This window comes from Tetrao urogallus (assembly GCF_951394365.1).
Source record: "Tetrao urogallus genome assembly, chromosome: 24".
In the NCBI taxonomy this organism is placed as follows: domain Eukaryota; kingdom Metazoa; phylum Chordata; class Aves; order Galliformes; family Phasianidae; genus Tetrao; species Tetrao urogallus.
In genome coordinates this window covers 1,777,164-1,794,307 of record NC_136837.1, presented here as the reverse complement: position 1 = coordinate 1,794,307, position 17,144 = coordinate 1,777,164, and the positions used below count along the sequence as shown (strand labels likewise).

General features: G+C 48.4%; 2 protein-coding genes across 2 annotated transcripts; both read right to left on the bottom strand.

Moving 5' to 3' along the window:
• Positions 1-15: 15 nt before the first annotated feature.
• Positions 16-12,940, bottom strand: PTPN22 (protein tyrosine phosphatase non-receptor type 22; the record flags this gene model as incomplete). Its single annotated transcript, XM_079546325.1, has 21 exons — positions 16-80; positions 310-387; positions 1,145-1,175; positions 1,660-1,766; positions 2,029-2,109; positions 2,499-2,526; positions 2,610-2,740; positions 2,867-2,950; positions 3,383-4,113; positions 4,438-4,517; positions 5,560-5,652; positions 6,191-6,268; positions 6,549-6,615; positions 6,809-6,951; positions 7,383-7,442; positions 7,533-7,604; positions 7,931-7,969; positions 8,326-8,421; positions 9,058-9,134; positions 9,263-9,371; positions 12,854-12,940. The coding sequence occupies 21 exons, from the start codon at positions 12,938-12,940 to the stop codon at positions 16-18; spliced, it is 2,337 nt and encodes a 778-aa protein (XP_079402451.1).
• A 578-nt stretch (positions 12,941-13,518) lies between these two features.
• BCL2L15 (BCL2 like 15) lies at positions 13,519-15,959 on the bottom strand (the record flags this gene model as incomplete). Its single annotated transcript, XM_079546253.1, has 4 exons — positions 13,519-13,536; positions 14,051-14,266; positions 14,985-15,124; positions 15,854-15,959. 4 exons carry the CDS (start codon positions 15,957-15,959, stop codon positions 13,519-13,521), a joined length of 480 nt encoding a protein of 159 aa, XP_079402379.1.
• Positions 15,960-17,144: the final 1,185 nt, after the last annotated feature.

The following is a 17,144-nucleotide window of genomic DNA, read 5'->3' as shown; positions in this document are numbered from 1 at the left end:
ATCTATGAGGTTTACCTAAATGTTCCATGCTGGTGGTGGGTTTCTTGATCCTTTCGGTTTTGAAAATCGACTCGCAAAGCCTAGGAAAAAATAAAATAAAATGCAACAAATGTAGCATCTTACAGATACTGACCGTGTAACTTCCTAAAGAAACGGGGTTTTTCAAAACACTTGTAATTTAAATTCTCCCAGAATTTAAGACGTCATTTACTTGAAGCAACAGCCTGCATTCAGCTGGTGCAAAAACTACAAATACAGTCTGACACTGTAGTTAGCAACAAATCCTCCCGCTACGACATGAATACATACCAAAATTAAAGAAAGAGCTCAGATTATTTGAAGGTGCAGATTCTGATGGTTTTGTCAGTGAAGATGCAGTACAGACGCCTGGAAGCACAAAATTGCACTGACACAGTTAGTGACCATCGTAACCCCCTGAAGAACTGGGTTTTCACAGCCCTACAGGAGAGCACACTGCCACACATACAGCTGCAGTCCACACAAAGCACTCTCTGCGTTACCGCTGCTCAAATGCTGCACATTTTTTAAGACATTATTCTGTAGAGTTATAGAATCGCAGAATGGTTGGGTTGGAAGGGACCTCGAGGATCATCAGCTCCAACCCTGCTGCCACAAGCAGGGCTGCTAACCTCCACATTGCTCAGAGCCCCATCCAACCTGGCCTTGAACACCTCCAGGGATGGACGGGGCATCACAGCCTCTCTGGGCAGCTGTTCCAGCACCTCACCACTCTCACAGCAAAGAACTTCCCCTGACATCCAACTGAAATCTTCCCTCCCTTAACTTCAAACCATTCCCCCTTGTCCTGCTGTTATCTCCCCTTGTAAAGGGTTGAATTATTTGCTCATAGTAGGGAGTGAATGCGCTACTGCAGTGCTGTCTGTTGGAAAAACGTTTGCTCAGCAGTGCTTTAAACAGTTTTTAGCAGCCCTGTTTTCAAGATTAAGTTTAAGTTTAGATCAAAGGGAACTTCATGAGAAAATCCTCATTTATGCTCCAGATAGATGAGGCAGAATCCAGAATGGGGCTCAGGTCAATCGCATTCCCCACAGTTCCGCTCTCTGCCACGTTGAGAGCATTTGATGGAATGATAAAATCATTGAGGCTATTCTGAATGACTTACTTTTTCTCACGTTTTTGAATATTTTCAAACTCTGCAAAAAGAAAAAAAAGCTTCGTTAAAAAAAAAAAAAAAAACAAAAAAAAGTAGCAAGTTTACTGTTTTCCTCAAATGCTTTTCTGCTCAACCATAACATCCCAAAGTACAATTTCTTATGAGGATCATTAACTGGAGCCATGGTGATGAACAGAATTCCCAGTCCTACATGGGAATTGAGACTCCACTCAAGCAATTTTTTTCCAGAAGAACTGGTGCTTATGAATGCTGAGACAGAGCCATTCACAGCCATGAATGTGTGGCTCTGTTCCTTTTGGACACAGGTTGTGTCTACAATTCTACAACACAGCATTATTATTAGACTTGTTTCCTTGCTTTAAACTGAGGAGCGCTCTCAAAGCATGCTGTTTTTAGATTAGGAGTCGGAAAGCAACAGTAGCTGTTGCTAGAAAAGCCTCTTCTCACCATCTCCTTCACCTGTAGCTTTTGTGCAGGTGCTTCTGGTTTGTTTGTTTGTTTACCTTGCTTCTCCTGAAGCATTTCACAGGCTCTTTTGATGATGTTTCAGAAGCTCCATTACTGAAGTCCCAAGAACTAGCCGTAGAACTTCTTCCAGGAAGCTGCAGACCTGGGAACATACAGCAGAACACTTTCTGTGGTCATTCATGAATCCTCTCCCTTCTTTTCTCAGTGCTTTGTTGCTGCTTTTTGATTTCTCTAACGCAGCAGCTGCAGGAATTCTAGACAGGGAATTGCTTCCTTTGTATCTGCTTACCTCTCCTATAGTTCAGTCCGCTGGTAATATTTGGAACAAATGGGCCACTGTTATTACAGGGTGAGATGCAAGTATGAATCTCAGTAAAATGCTGGGAAAATAAATCATCACTTACTTTCTCCATCAGCGAGAACGAACGACTCCGGTGTTCTTTCAGGAAGTGGGGGAGGAGAGCTGGAGCAATCCCGGTTTGTCTCTGAGAAAGCAAAGGCAGGAGGGTTGTGTACCTGCTTTGAAAATGCATATATCTGTTCACTGCGACTGCAGAACTCTATCCTGTGTATCTCCATTGTGTCAAAGGAAACACAAAACATGCAGTAAGAGGACGTGACGACCCTTAGCCTGAGGAGGCTGCAAGGGATGTCATCATGAAATACAGCCAGTGATGCAGGGGCTGATGAGGAAATTCAAAACTACGAGTTCATCTGGCTGCAGAACTGTTTAGATCTATTTTATTGCAGAAAATTTCTGTTGGACAGAGCATTGTTCCTAGTGACATTTACTAAATCTGGCATAATTTGAAGCAGGTTCTATTAAAAATAGACCTTGTACCCAATGCTTGTTACCCCAGCATAAAACTTGTACCTGAATGTGGGCTCCGAAGCTTTAAACTCTGGAAATGAAAAACAAGGATAGTATATAAGGAAATTGACACAGTGACAGTGCTGGAGAAGAGATAAAACTGCACTTATTTACCTTACTTGGTCTCAGTCTCATTGAGTCATTAAACGTCACTGAGGGAGACACACTACTCTGCTCCAAGGAGGTTCCAGTATTTTCGTGTCTAGGTGAAAACTGAAAATCTGAGGTGGCCAGGGGAAGTTCTGCTGGAAACAAACACAAACAGGTTTCTCATCCCAGGCAGACGGAGCAAAGGCACTGCTCTGATCCCCCAGAAGCTGAGAAGTGCCCTCAGAGCAGATGTCAGTCCCTGCACTGCTAAATGCACTTACCTGATTCACTGGCCACAATAAAGGACTCAGGAGTTCGCTCTGGCAGGGGTGGAGGATCGTCATCATCTGTCTGGGGCAGGATGTCTAATGGAGGAAATGTGGGCAGGTTACTGCATGGCACCACAGAACTGCAGACCTGTGCAGAGGCTGCTCCACCCAGCTGACCACCAGAGATTATCATAAACCTCTCTGAGCTGTGCCTAGAATCCAAATAGTACTCAGCTCCTCTCACCTGCTGCTGGATGTGTGCCCCAGGTGCCCTCCCAGCAGCTCTGACAAAGAGCTCTATGGCACAGGGTGTTACTGCATGCCCCCTCACTCACAGTCCCTCAGTGCGCAGCACCACTGCTGCTTGATTGCACTGCAGCTCCTTTAAGTTCCCCAGCGCCTCTGGCATTTGAATAGTGAGAAGACTTGTGCACCAAATCCTGAAGTAAGGTGGGATGAAACCTCGTGAGGCTCTCCCCAGGCACTGCCAGATGCTGAAGGACTGCTCTCATCACCCACAGCACTTACTCGGTGAGGATGTCCTCCCAGTGCTTGGCTGGGCAGCGTGGTGGGATGCAGGCCAGAGCAGTGGGGCGGTGGGCACTGTGCAAGGAGGGCCCAGTGCATCCTGCCCAACAGGTGGCTCTGGGGATGGCAGCTCTTCTGGGGAGAGTGAAGAGAAGTAGGGGTCTTCTGCTGAACAACAGTAAGGGTAAGGACACTGCCTGCAGTTCCTGTGGCCAGGGGGACCGTCTGCTATTTGGCTTGAGTGGTTCAGCTCAGCAGGGGAAAAGGAAAGTACATCCTGCTCCTTCACCTGGAAGCCTGAACAACAGGCATTTGGTGACTGAGAATTCGAAGTGAGTTTTGCATTCCCTCCATCACAAGCCCAGACTTCTCTTTGCTGTGCCAGCACAAAAGGTATCGATGTGGTCCGTGCCAGAGGTACTTTGCCATGGACCCCTTTCCTGCCTGTTCCCTGCAGCTCCAGGTCCAGCAGCAGCTGCTCAGAGGACCTGCTGCTGAACTGCAAACTGCGGTGCTTCTGCAGGGCTTCTCCTGCACCCCACATCTTGACAGCAGCTGCGTGTCTGGTGCCGCTAACATTCAGAGTGCCGACAGAGACCGCTGGTCTGATGGAAGGGCCTGTGTCCCCAGAGCTGCCCCGTGCTGCTGTGGCAGACAGGGATGTCAGTGGCGCTTCATTTTGTACCAGTGGAGGAAGGTGTTGGTGCTCATCGTGGTCCTTTCGTCCCGAGCTGCAACAAAGCATGGCAGCATGATGTCAGAGGTGTCGAGCACTCAGGAATCTGTTAGCCTATTAACAAGGCCCCGGAGCATTGCTTGTAAGGGCAGATCTGTCCTCTGGGAACACAGAGCCCGCCTGGTTCAGCGTGGAGTGACAGGGAAGCCCTGTTTGGCCACCATTAAATAATGAATGCAGGAGGACCCTGTATGCAATCTTAGTGGTGTATTCCAATCTTGATGATTCTATGATTCCACAAAATACACATGAAAAGTGCATCTTCCTGAAATAATAGGGGTAATAGAAAATACGAGGGACGCTTGGGTGGTGACCTTACCAGGTTAGCAAACTACTCGGAGAATAAATATCTTCCACAGGGCTCAGCAGTGGCTTGGGTTCAGGATGCCTTGTTAGAACCTGATGAAAGAAAGCAAGAGAGTGAAGAAAAAGAATACAAAGAGCACAAAAATGCAATTTCAGGAGACAGAATTTCTGCCAACTACTTTTAATGATTAAATGGAGTTTGGGAATGACAAACACCAGAACGAAAACACCAATTTGGCACTGAATATTGAGGGCAGATCATCCTGAACAGCTCTTCCTGTCCACACCTTTCTGAGATGAGAGAGCCAAGGGCCAGACAATGATCCAGCTGTGTCAAACACCTGCAGAATTGCCTGAGCTCTGCTTAAGACCCTCAGCGCCATTCAGCCATGCTGTGCAGGTGCTGATTTCATCTGTGATGCTTTGGCATGTGACTGTCACCGTGCTCCATGAGGAGCTTTCAGAAGGCACTGAGCCTCAGGCAGGTGGGAGCTTTGGCCAACATCTCCAAAGCCACATCCAGACTTGCACCATTCTCTGCATTTTGTGTCAATCTAGCCCTGCATCTCCTTTGCTTACTGACCATCACTACACACGCAGAAGGCGCTTTCCAGCAATTCTCCCCCTCAGCTCTGGTGAATACTATGGGAAAATGGAGATGTGAATCCCATCATGAGATCCTGATCCACATGCTTTAGACAGCACCTTTGGCAATATAAGCTTACTTAAGAGTGGCAATTCTTAACTTCTTCATTTCTACAAGACTGCAAACAGCTACAGCGTCAAGGTAATGCTTGTGCTGCATTACCAGACAGAGAATTAGGAGAAGCTGTTGGTGTTTGGGCTGTTCCTGTTTACAGAACTCCATACCAGGAGCATGTTCTCTCTCAGAGGTGCATGAGATTTGAAATACTTTGGCATGGCTCTTCACAAGATGAAATGGCAGGTAAGGAACCAGGGGCCGCATAAGTGCTTCCATAGGTTGGAGGCTTCTGTTACAACATAATTATGAACGAATAGGGCAAAATGTGGCTTATTTATCTTATACATTCTGCAGTAGGAATCAAGATTAAACCTGGTGTGCCTCAGGCTACAAGAGACTGTGCATTTGTCCTGGTGACATTTGTCCTTTTACCTGTAGAGAAGCAGAATCTTCCTGGGCATCCAGTGCTTCAATCTGCCTTTTGAAGAGCTCAATGACGGCATTGTAAACCAGCTTGTACTGCTCCTGCATTCAACAAATGAAAGAGATGTGAAAACCAGCACCTGCAGTACGTGTCACCAATGGTCACCTATCACCCAAATCAAACATCAGCCCCTGTGAGAAGCTGCCACTTTGTGGTCTGGTGGCAGGACGAGTTCTCAGAAGAAGTAGAAGCTGCAGTTTCCACAGGGTTGAGACCAAAGCATTTGTTGTTTTTTTTGTCAGCTGCGCCCAGCGCTGTTCTGCACTGAGCTTCCTCTTCAATCGGCCTCACTTGAGAAGAGTTTCCACTTTGTTTCCCGGATGGTCACTTGTTTCATAGCATAAGCATTCAAAAAACGTCTCTGCAAGCACCAAACTGTCCCAGCTGTCTACAGAGAAGTGGTCAGAAATTCATTTCTGCAAAATCATTCTTCCACTCAGAAAATGGACCTTACAGAACAACTGCACACCCCCTCCCAGCCCTACAGCCTTTCTGTGCTTCCTTGCTGTGAGTCCTCCTGGGTGGTATTGAGGTTTCAGTTCTGTGTGTATACTAGTGGACAGAATTTCCTGGGCATACCTTGGTCTGCACTATCGAAGGCCTTTGTGTGCGCATCTCCTGGATCAGACTGAATATACTGAAGTTCACTGGAACAATCTTGCAAGAAAGAGAAATTATTAAGACTTTAAAATGAGAGCAGGTCTGATACTGAAGTGTGGAGAGACAAATAGTAGTAAACTTGTATTGAAGATTGAAGGCCAGTGCCAAGCCAAGCTGAAGTCCAAGCCAAGAGCAGCGGTAGCAGGAAGGTCTCCAACAAGCCTGCACAGCTGCACCACAGTGCTGCTGTTTGCACCAGGCTGCAGAGGGAAGGGAGTGCAGCAACAACAACGGGCAGCACACGGGTGGTGAGTACACGTGGGGGGATGACACCTACCCCATCCTTCAGCAGCTTCCAGGTGTAGTCAATGGCACAAACAACTCCTGTTCTCCCACAGCCAGCACTGCAACGAGAGTCATAGAAGGGTTGCTCGCAGAGATCAGAGTTGGGCAGGCTATATTCTCCAACAAGGGTATTAAGAAAAGCTGGCAGCCTTGCATCCCACGCCACAGACAGCACAGCCCACAGACTGCAGCACCCATCCCTGTGGGGAAGCCAGGCAGGCACGGGGCACAGCCTGCCCTGCGCACACTCACCTGCAGTGGATGCAGATGGGGATGCTGTCATCTGGCTGGCAGCAGCGAACCTCGCCAATGAGCTCCAGAATGGGGTCAATGGAAGAGGGAATGTCGTGGTCAGGCCAGTTCTGGTAGTGGAATTGGTGGATGGTGCGCGCTGCCTGCGGGGGGAGAGAACAGCTGGCAGGACACCGAGTGGCCAACAGCACAGCGAGGCGAGCTGGTGTGCTGAGCCACCTCTAATTCTGTGCTCTATTGATGAGCAGAGGCTGCAAGCTGCAAGTGCAATTTGTAGCTGCTCTTGCTCCAAGGGACACCTTGCCACCTTATGGGGTTCTCCATACTGCCTTTTAGCTGGCTTACCCATGATCTAATTTGTTACAACTGTCAAACAGTTTCAGACATCAAAGTTTGAGTTAATTGTTTTTTTAGTCTCATAACTCTTCCAGTCTCATAATTCATTCAGCTACTGCTGAATCTAAACCCCCACGCCCAGCAGCACAGAACTTTCTGCAAAGTGCAATATATTTTAATATTATTTCTGTAATTAAGCCACCCAAGATGCTTTTCCTGCCTTGACTTTCCTACTTACTTCACTCAGGGTCACTTTTAAAGTCCTGATCACGTATTCATTTTTCTTTTCTTCAGCTTCCTGCAGAACAATAATTAGAGTCACATTTTCTGCAGATGGCAGCAGTTTGCAGTGCACGTGCTGTGTGTGGTGTGAAGGTGCTTTACTCACACAGGTGACGGAAAAGGGGCCGCACTGCAGGGAGGGGTCGCCCACCTCTGCCCAGTACCGCTCACATTTTTTCTGTTGCAAGAAGCAAATGTCTGGTTATTCATTGCTGCCCACACGAAGCACCTCCCATCTCTTTGCCCAGCAGGTGCAGCAGGCTGTGCTGTTGCTGCTGCTGCTGACCAACCTCTGCCCGCTCCATTGCTGGAGTCCTCAGGCAGGAGCTAGGCTTGTTTCCCTGCCAGCAAGGCTGGTTACGTTACTGGAGATGGTTTGAGGATTTGCCACAGGAGACTCAAGGAACCGTTTGTATCAAATGGAAACTTGCTGTCCCCAATGAGATTTAATAAAAACCTTGTTCTGGCCCTGCTGCAACACAACCAACTCAGTATGTTACTCACCTTTCCCATTTCAAACTCCATGCAGGCCATGACCACAATCTGCAGAAAGAAGGTTTGTTAGAAGAGTTTTTATTATCTAGGCAGAGAAATCAGTCCCGTTGTCTGGGGCTGCTCATTAGCCACAAAGGAGGTATTTGGACTGCCATCCCCAGTGTTAGAAAAAGCAAACTCAGGACACCACCCACAGCTCCAGACCTCCCCAGCACAGAGCTGGATGCAGCAGGAGGGCAGCAGGAGCAGCAACATCCCGGCTCACAGGAAGGACACGGGTCACACAGAACACCTGAGTGCTGCCCTGGTGCTACCACCGTCTCTTCAGTCACAGAGGAGTTCTAGTTGCTTTTAAAGACAACTTTTAATACAATAGAACAAACAAACATGAATCCGCATCTTACCAGGACTTCATACTCCCAAATCATCCTCCAAAAGTCAGTGACAGTGGTGGGGAGAGGACCCTGGGTTGCAATGTATGCTCTCGGCCCATAGACTCCCTGTTTATATCAGACATGAAGATACATTTGCACAGCTCACCAACAGAAATAAAAATCATCTCTTTCCAAATCCTACTTCTACCCTATGAGGTCAAAAAGGGGGGCTTCTATACATTACATTTTAGGCGCCTAAATTAAATGAAGCAATCAGAAGCCAAGCTGTGAACGTGTCCCAAAGGCAGAGCCAGAGCCAGGAGGCTGGGCTGGAAGCAACATCTGTCCTAGCACCCAGAGCTGCCAGAGGAGCCTGCAGTGACTTTCCTGCTGCTCACTGCAGAGCTGAGCAGAGCTGCTCAGCTTCCGGCCATCAGCACCCTGGTTTCGGGCAGGGCAGCCTGGCCACAGGCAGTTTTGTGCCGTCCCCCAGCCTGGCAGGAAGTGGGGGCTGCAAGCCGCAAGCTTCTAACCCAGTAGGTGTGTGGTGCTGGGCCTGGTGCCTCTGTGCTGCTCCTGAAGGGCTCGCCGTGCAGAACCTCTACATCTTTTGGCCTCATTGCACAGCATGGCAGCTACCGACCGCATCGTCTGCTTGTAGCCACAGCTACAGGACCTGCTCCTCATGGCGCGGGGTGGCCGGGGAGCTCCAGCAGCCTGCAAACACATTTACACTGTAGAGCACTATGAAAGAAGCAATACCTTGATGAAGTTGGCATTGATGTAATGAGAATCTGTATCTGATGTGATTAGGGATAGCTCCACTCTGCTGTGGTCATCTGCAGGCACAAAAGCAGGAAAAGTAGCAGCAGTGTTAATGTATGTCTCCTGTGGCACTGAGCCCCTCCGGCTCTCGCACAGCACAGAAGGGAAGCCTGAACAGTAACATTTGCAATTTCCAACCTACAGGGCAAGATGTCTTTGTATCTGTTCTTCTTCATGTTCTCTGGGCACTCAGCTGTCGCTGTAGGGTAGATCTTATCCGACCTATATTTTGTTGACTGCCTTTTCAGCTTCTGCGGTAAAAGAATGGAAGAAGTTACAGCAAATGTGCAAATGTACAGCACTACTAGATAGCACGTGTGAAGGTCTCTGGGGGTCAGGCTCACCACCACAAAGCAAAATTTACACCATTAGTTCTTTTCGGAGAAGCTTTTCTCAAAGTACTCAGACCAAGAATAGAAGCAGAAGCCACCTAAGAGACCCAGAGTGGAAAATGTGTATGAGGCCATGGGAGGTGGGGGCATGTGGGCTTCTGAAGAGAGGGGATGCATTCATACAGCACATAAAGCATCACCCTCACAAGTGAGTGTAGTATAGAAAGCATCGAGAGGAGTAACAGTATGAAACTACCTCCAACAAACGACATCAGAAAAGACAGATGAAGTAATCGACTCTTCTCACTTTGGTAAGAATGTTCTTATTTGCAGTTGCAAACAGCAATGCACAAGCAATTAAAGGGGCACAAGAAATCAGAGTGAAGCAGTTGTATACAGTGATGAGAGAGAAAGGAGGAGGATTCCTAGGAGAGGCTCTGAGAGATGTGAATCTCTGATCTCTTTCACTGCCAGTACAAAGCTTGTGCACTCCTGGAGAGTTCGAGCGCATTTTCGCTTATTAAGTGTAGAATTTAATTTCCTTGATATCAGCCTGTAAATAACACACACCGTTCATTGCCACTGGCTTTGAAAGCACCATTCTTGCTGTATTCTTTCTTGCCATCAAGGGATAGCTGCGATTTAAAAGAAAAGACCATTTCTGTAGCTGGTATCTCTGCAGTCTGACACTGAAGGCCCTTCCAAGCACGTAGAGCAATGCCTTCAGAGAACTTCTCTCCAACGTCATCACTGGGGTCCACAGAAGCAGATTTACAAAAGAAAATCCTCAGCACTCTGTGCCTTTGTGAAAGAATGATGCAAAAGGGCTGAAGAGAAGCAGGAAAGGACCGCTGACACACCTGAGCTGTGAGGTGGTGGAGCATCTCGTGCCTTGCACACACTTCACTGTCACCCACGTGAGTTATAGCAGGAAGTGGAAACAATGGTTCAGCTTCACTGCTCACAGGAAAAACATACTGGTCCTGGGGTCACCGAGCCAAAATAGCTCTGTGATCAAATGGGTGGAGGAGATGGCTGTGCTGTGCTGCTGGTGTGTGCTGGAGCACTCGGAGGGTCCAGAGGAGCCACAAAGATGATCAGGGGGCTGCAGCACCTCCCTACAAGGACAGGCTGAGGGAGCTGGGCTTGTTCAGCCTGGAGAAAAGAAGGCTGCGGGGTGACCTCATTGCAGCCTGCAGTACCTAAAGGGAGCCTACAAACAGGAGGGGAGTCAGCTCTTGGAAAGGGGAGATAACAGCAGGACAAGGGGAAATGGTTTGAAGTTGAGGGAGGGAAGATTGAGGTTGGATGTCAGGGGGGAGTTCTTTGCTTTGAGAGTGGTGAGGTGCTGGAACAGCTGCCCAGAGAGGCTGTGGATGCCCCGTGCATCCCTGGAGGTGTTCAAGGCCAGGTTGGATGGGGCCCTGGGCAGCCTGGGCTGCTATGAAATGTGGAGGTTGGTGGCCCTGCGTGTGGCAGGGGGTTGGAGCTTCGCGGTCCTTGAGGTCCCTTCCAATCCTGGTCATTCCGTGATTCTGTGAGGCAACATGCTCCAATGGCAGCACATGGGCAGGAATGGCAGAAGGGACCCAAAGCTTCAGGCACTGATCTGGGGGTTCAATAAGCAACCTTCCCCAGCATCCCCAACCATCCTTCCAGCATAGCCCCCTCTTCCCAGTTTGGATACCAAGGAATACAGCCACTCAGCACTGGGCCGGTCCTCATGGTTCCAAATCGCTTTATTTCTGTCCCTGCGTGAGCTGAGTTAGGACTGCTGGAAAATGACTACATACGAGAAAGCAAGTGGGAGCAGTAGGACTGTACGCACAGAAAACAGAGACTCAAACAGAAAAGCTCTATCATTTCCAGCAATATGACCACAATATGCTCTCGTTCACACAGAGAGGGGAGGCAGCAGCAGGGATCCAACATTTATCCCAAGTTTGGAACACAGTTCATTCCAATTATCTGTGCTTGTAAAAGTGGCCAACAGCTCAGAGCATTCAGGGAAGATTTCTCCCCAGTCCCAGAGGAAATGCAGCCCTGACCTCTCCTACATGCTGCCGTCAGAACAGAGGCTGCACTGGGCTGCTGGAACCACACACACCAGGCTCACCACCCCTGCTGCCTCGCAGCCCTGCCCCAGCCCAGCAAGGGGGAAAATCCAGCAGCCTGTGACAGTGCTTTGTTCCATGGAACAACCGACTGTTACTGCAGGCTCAGATTAATCACTTCCCTCCAGCCCAGACAGCTGGAAGTAGAGCACTAAGCTTTTCCCAAGTGTTTGAAGTGAAGATTTCACTGGCGCATCAGAGCAGGGCTGGATCTCAAGGGTTTGATGAGCAGCCCCCAGACTTGCTGCCTGGCACAGCCCTTGGGGGAGAAGTAGGGGCCAATGTTTGTCCTGGTATTTGTCTGAGACATCTCAGGCCTTACAGATGCACTAGTTTAGCCCTTCCCTATGTCTTCTGAAGCTGAGCAGTGCTTGGAGCAGCCCAGACTCTCCCACCGACCCACCAGGAGCCATCACCAGCCATCAGCACGGGACTGTGCATTGCCATCTGAGGCTCACCCCTCCCAGCCAAACAACCACAAGGCTGGCAGAGAGCTAGCAGACCTGGATACTGCACAGATTTTCACCAGCCAGATACTGCAGAACGTTGGGGAAGACAAGAGCCATCAGCAATTTCTGCTAGTTTTGCCTTTAAGAAATAAGAAATTTGCTTCCAGGAGGAGGCAGGAGCACTAGCAGATATTAAGGCACATGCATTCATTCCAGATGAATGCCTGAGCCTTCCATGTAACGCAGCACAATGCTGGAGGCTGCAGAAGCAGTCAGCACAGCCCTCCTGCCTCGGCCAGGGTGCCATACATCCATGGCACAGCCAACCTCAGGTCCACAAGCACCTATCTGAACGCTCATGCCCCATTCTGCAGGGGGTGTGACTGAGGGGCTTCTAGTGAGACAAAAAAAAGCAAAGAACTGTCTCAAGTAGCAACTAGAGCTTCCCAACAGGAGCACACATCACAGATGCAGCCTATTGCAGCAGAGAAGAGGCAGTGAGTGGCACTATCACTGCTCCTCAGCGTGTCCCCACTGCAGCAACAGGGCAAACCGAAACTGTATCCAGACAAGAGAATTCGCTCAGCAGAAAACAGGAAGCACTTGGTAAATTATTTTAAAAAACAAACAGTTTCACTTTGAATGCAAACCATTAAATTACTCGTCTGTCTTTACATTCTTTTTACTCTAGTTAACTCCCACATCTCTTTTTGCTTTAAAATGCATTCAAAATCTTATTGTCACATGCAAAGTTTCATCTCCCATCTGTGGAGTGCTGACCGAGCAGATCTCTTTTAAATAAATTCAAACACAGATCTGTACCTTAAAGCAAACTTACCAAAAACTCATCTGCAAATGCTTCTTGGTTGAGCTTCTTGCTCTGGGCTCTTTCCAGGTTCTGCAGCAGGATTTCCCTTTGGTCCATGCTGGAAGAGATGGAGCGAGGCTGGCCTGCCGAGAGCAGGAGCGAACATGTCAAGTGCAAGTCACAGCGGAAAGCACCAGCGCACAGAGCACTCGCTGCAGGCTGTGGTTTACTGACTTCATCATCAGCCTTAAAGGAAATTAGTGCGTAACAGATACCGTGGCCAAACAACAAAACAAAACACAGCTCTGGGCCCTAGTGCCTCCATGTAGAACCACGCGTGCTCGTGGCTGCGCGACAAAGAGGGTCAGGAGCTGGGAGCCAGAGCTGGGTGCCCCACACCTGGGTGCTCCGACTGCTGAGAGCCTCCTGGAGCCTCATGAACACACAACAGTATGGGATCTCTGTCGGGACGCTGGTCCGAGTCGTGGCATCCCAAGCTCACTTTCATGGCCACATTTATGAGAAATGCAAGAAGAAAAACAAATAACAGCAAACATTTATTCCTTTTTATTTGTAGTGATACAGAATTTCTTTACAAATTACGGTTCTTCTAGCAATCTCCTGAAGAAATACAAAAGCAATTGTCCCAGTTAAATCAATGAAAATCCCAGCTTCACATTCTGGAAGGTTGTCTCTCAGTTGTCCAACTTCTCCTGGAAACAAACAAACAAAAAAACCAACCCTTGTGTGTATTTTAGAGGAAAGATTTCAGGTGGGTCTGAAGTTGCTGGCAGAACAGGAAAGATGCAGGAAGGCAAGGCACGCTTGGCATCTTCCACTGCGACCTCTCCCAGCCTGACTGCATCGTTCCACCGATAAAACACACCAGGTGGTGTCCATAGAGCCACATGAGCAGGAAAGTGCTTTTTGTATGAATAATCCCCAGTACTTTGATTACAAACTAATGCAGCAAGCTTAGCTCCCAAGGCACTGTGATAAGGAATTAACTCCTGACGCAGAGAAGCAGATGGGAAGTTTGGTGCTGACTTCAGTAGATCTTCACCAAGGCATTGTGCAAAGCTGTTTGCACAGCTACTTGCAGTGTTAGCTGATGAGTGGGTTTGAGAGCAGAAGCCAGGCAGAACAGCACATAGGAAAGCTCAGAGAAACAAAGGAACGGAGCCAGCAATGCTCAGGCACACAGGACCACAAACTTCACATGCTTACCCATCCTCCACGGGTCTCAATGTAGTTTTTCACTTGAGCATTTTCATTAATCGCTTTTACGAGGTGACCAGGATTGACATTAGCAGCTCCTTTCTTAAGAATATACATCATCAGTTTCACAGACACAGAGAGAAAAGCTCTCTCGTAGACCAGCTCAGGGTTCTGGTCACTCCACCTTTTGCAGAGAGAATCCACAGCAGCCCCAAATTTCTCCATCTGCAAGCATCAGGAGGGCAGTTTGAGCTTCTTCTTTTTAAGAGATAGCGTAATAAGCAAGTCTTGGCTCTCAATCAACATTCAGTTAAATTCTTGTATTTATTTACTGTATTCACAACTGAAGCAGATGTCCCTCACAGCCTCCTGGTGGTACACACACAGCACAGGACGCCCAAGGCAGGGCTCTCTCCTTACTATGGCTTGTACAAATGAGAGCAGTGGGAAACATGTCTGAAGACCTCGGCAGGACAGCTTTAACCAGAGCTGCAGAGAACCTTAAACTAGAACTACAAGCAGAACACGCACCAAAACTGTGCTGGCTCTGACTTCTGGGCAAGCTGAAGCCCTGCTCCCTGGAGCACACCGTCTCCTCTCTTCAGTCTTTCTCTTACACACAGCATTTGCCCCCTCACCAGCCCTAAACTGCATCTTATCTCCTGCAACGACAGGTCAGCCTGTGCAGTGCCGGGTCCTTGGAATCAAAGAGACAAGGAGAAAAGTTGTGAGAGGTCAGTGATCTGGATAAAGGCAAAGAACCGAGCGGGTCCTGCTGGCAGGCTGCTGGCTGCCATGTCCCTTTTCCTCAGGCATCTCTGCCTCCTACAGCACAAGGTGCATTCCTCCCTAGGCTTTTGCTGTTCTCCAATACAAGAAGAGCTGCAGGCTGGCCTACAAGCAAAGAGCAGCCCAGGGCCAGGCGGGATGAGGTGTCCTTTACCTTCCCCATGAGTACTTCATGAAGAACCTGTGAGGAAACCCTTTCAAAATCCATGTTGCACTGATCGCCGATCTGCCGCAGACGACTGGCAATAATAACGGGGTCAAAACCGCTTGGCTCTTCCTCAGACTGCACAGACCCTGAAACAAGGAAAGGAGGGAGCAGGCTGAGGGCTTAGGGTGTAATGCATGGCAAGGCAGAGAAGAGAGGAAGAAGACAGAGCCACAGAGCGATCCGAACTTGGGAAGGTTTTCAAAGGCACACTGCGCAGATTTCAGGCTCATAAAAGCATTAGAACTTCTCAGCTCAGCTACTTAAAGTGGGGTTATTGCTTTTTTTTTTTTTTTCCCTCTGTTAAAAAATTTTCCATAAAAATATGCCGAGATAAAAAGGTTTTGGTTTTCTTTGTTCTGAATGTTCAGCCTGAAGGAGATACCCGTCACCGAGAACTTCAGCAGAAGTATTTCCAAGCTTCACAAAGCCATAAGGAACTGAAAACAGGACCTTTCAGCAGAGTAACGTGCACCCTGCTCTCCAGCAGCACATCCTGCCCCGCTGCCCAGGCTGGAGCTGCAGGCCCGCAGGGACATCCCACACCTGGGTGCAACCCATCTGCCCCAGAGGAAGGAAACCAGGTGGGGGCTGATGGGGACTTTGCCCCCAGGTCCCACCAAGGCAGGCTGCAGCTGTGGTCTCTGTGGGCTTCTGACAGCCCCACCCCACTTTAACTTATCCCCCAGCACGGACACAACTCGGAGCTCATCACAAGATAAAAAAACCCCAACACCCGGCACCAAGCTGCACCTCCTGCCTTTACATCTCTCCAGCATCCTCAGCAAGAAGGATCTGCACTGAACTGCAGGCCTCACCTCCTGAGTCTGTCTGCAGGCATCGGAAATCGGCTTCATCCTCGTTTAGGAGATCATCAAATAAGGCTTCCACAACACATGCTGTCTGTTCCTCAAAAGTCCTCATGGCAGCTTTCTCACCACAAGCTGCTGGCAGACAGGAATGCCTCCCAGCCCTCGGGCTGAGCAGCGCCTCTGAATGCTATCCTCCTTTTCCGGTCCTTCCGGGAGCAGCATGGCTGCAGGCCCCTCCTGAGGGCTGCACAACCTTTGCCCTCAATCATGATTACTCAAACTACAGGCGTGGCTTAGTTTCAGAATAAGGCATTGCCATGGAGATAAAATTAATTGAAGAATTACATGAAGCCAAGGATCATTGTTGACTCATTCATTTATCAGAAAAGGTACCTGGACAGAAGGTAGAATCTTGAAGTCCTACCCCAGATCAGCACACCATGCAGTGCAGCCACAGCTGAGTGAAGGGTTGTTTGCCAGCAAGCCATCAAGGTGAGGCTTGTTGAGTAAAAACTGCCTCAAATGAGTGCTGCAAAGGACTCCCCCAAATGCATGTGTTGTATTCCTGTACTTAAAGAGACTGGAAAATGGTATAGGAAACCTACTACACTCAACTTCCTTTATCTAAATTTCACTTCACTCCTAGATAGTTTGGGTATTACAATAACTTGGCACGCAAGACTGAAATACATTATTGTACAACTGCTTTTTAAAGGTTTTCTTAAGAGGAGAGAAAAAGTTCTGTGTAAAATGAAGGCGGGATCTGCTGTGACCACCTGAATCCATCCTGCAGAGCTCAGGCAGGAGTCCTGAGAACAAACACTCCAGAAAGCAGCCAGGAATGATTCACTTCTTTATTAGGAAAATCAGAAAAGAAATTTAAGGCTTGTCTGACAGGGGCAGCAGCGAATCAGTGAAGTGCATTCAGACATACAATACAGTCGTTTGGAGAAATTAAGCACTGCGAGATAATTTAGAGAACAGGGTTAACAAAGCCATGCCCTGCCCTGCACAATAGGCACCACAACAGTAACCTGCAACCTTAAGCCAGGTAATTTTCCTTTGGTTTTGCCATTGTACAGAACGCTCAGTGGAGTGGAACACATAGCACAGCTGGATCATTTCCTGTTTCTCTCTGTGTCCTGGCCAAAAGCTACTGTAGTGGGAAGAGTGAGAGCTGAGGCTGACCAGGTGCAACTTTCTGTCCTTCTTCATGAGAACGATGCAATGGTTTTTGAATTAATTACAATTCTCACAAAAAAAAGAATAACAGAAAAAAAAAAAAAATCCACCAAAC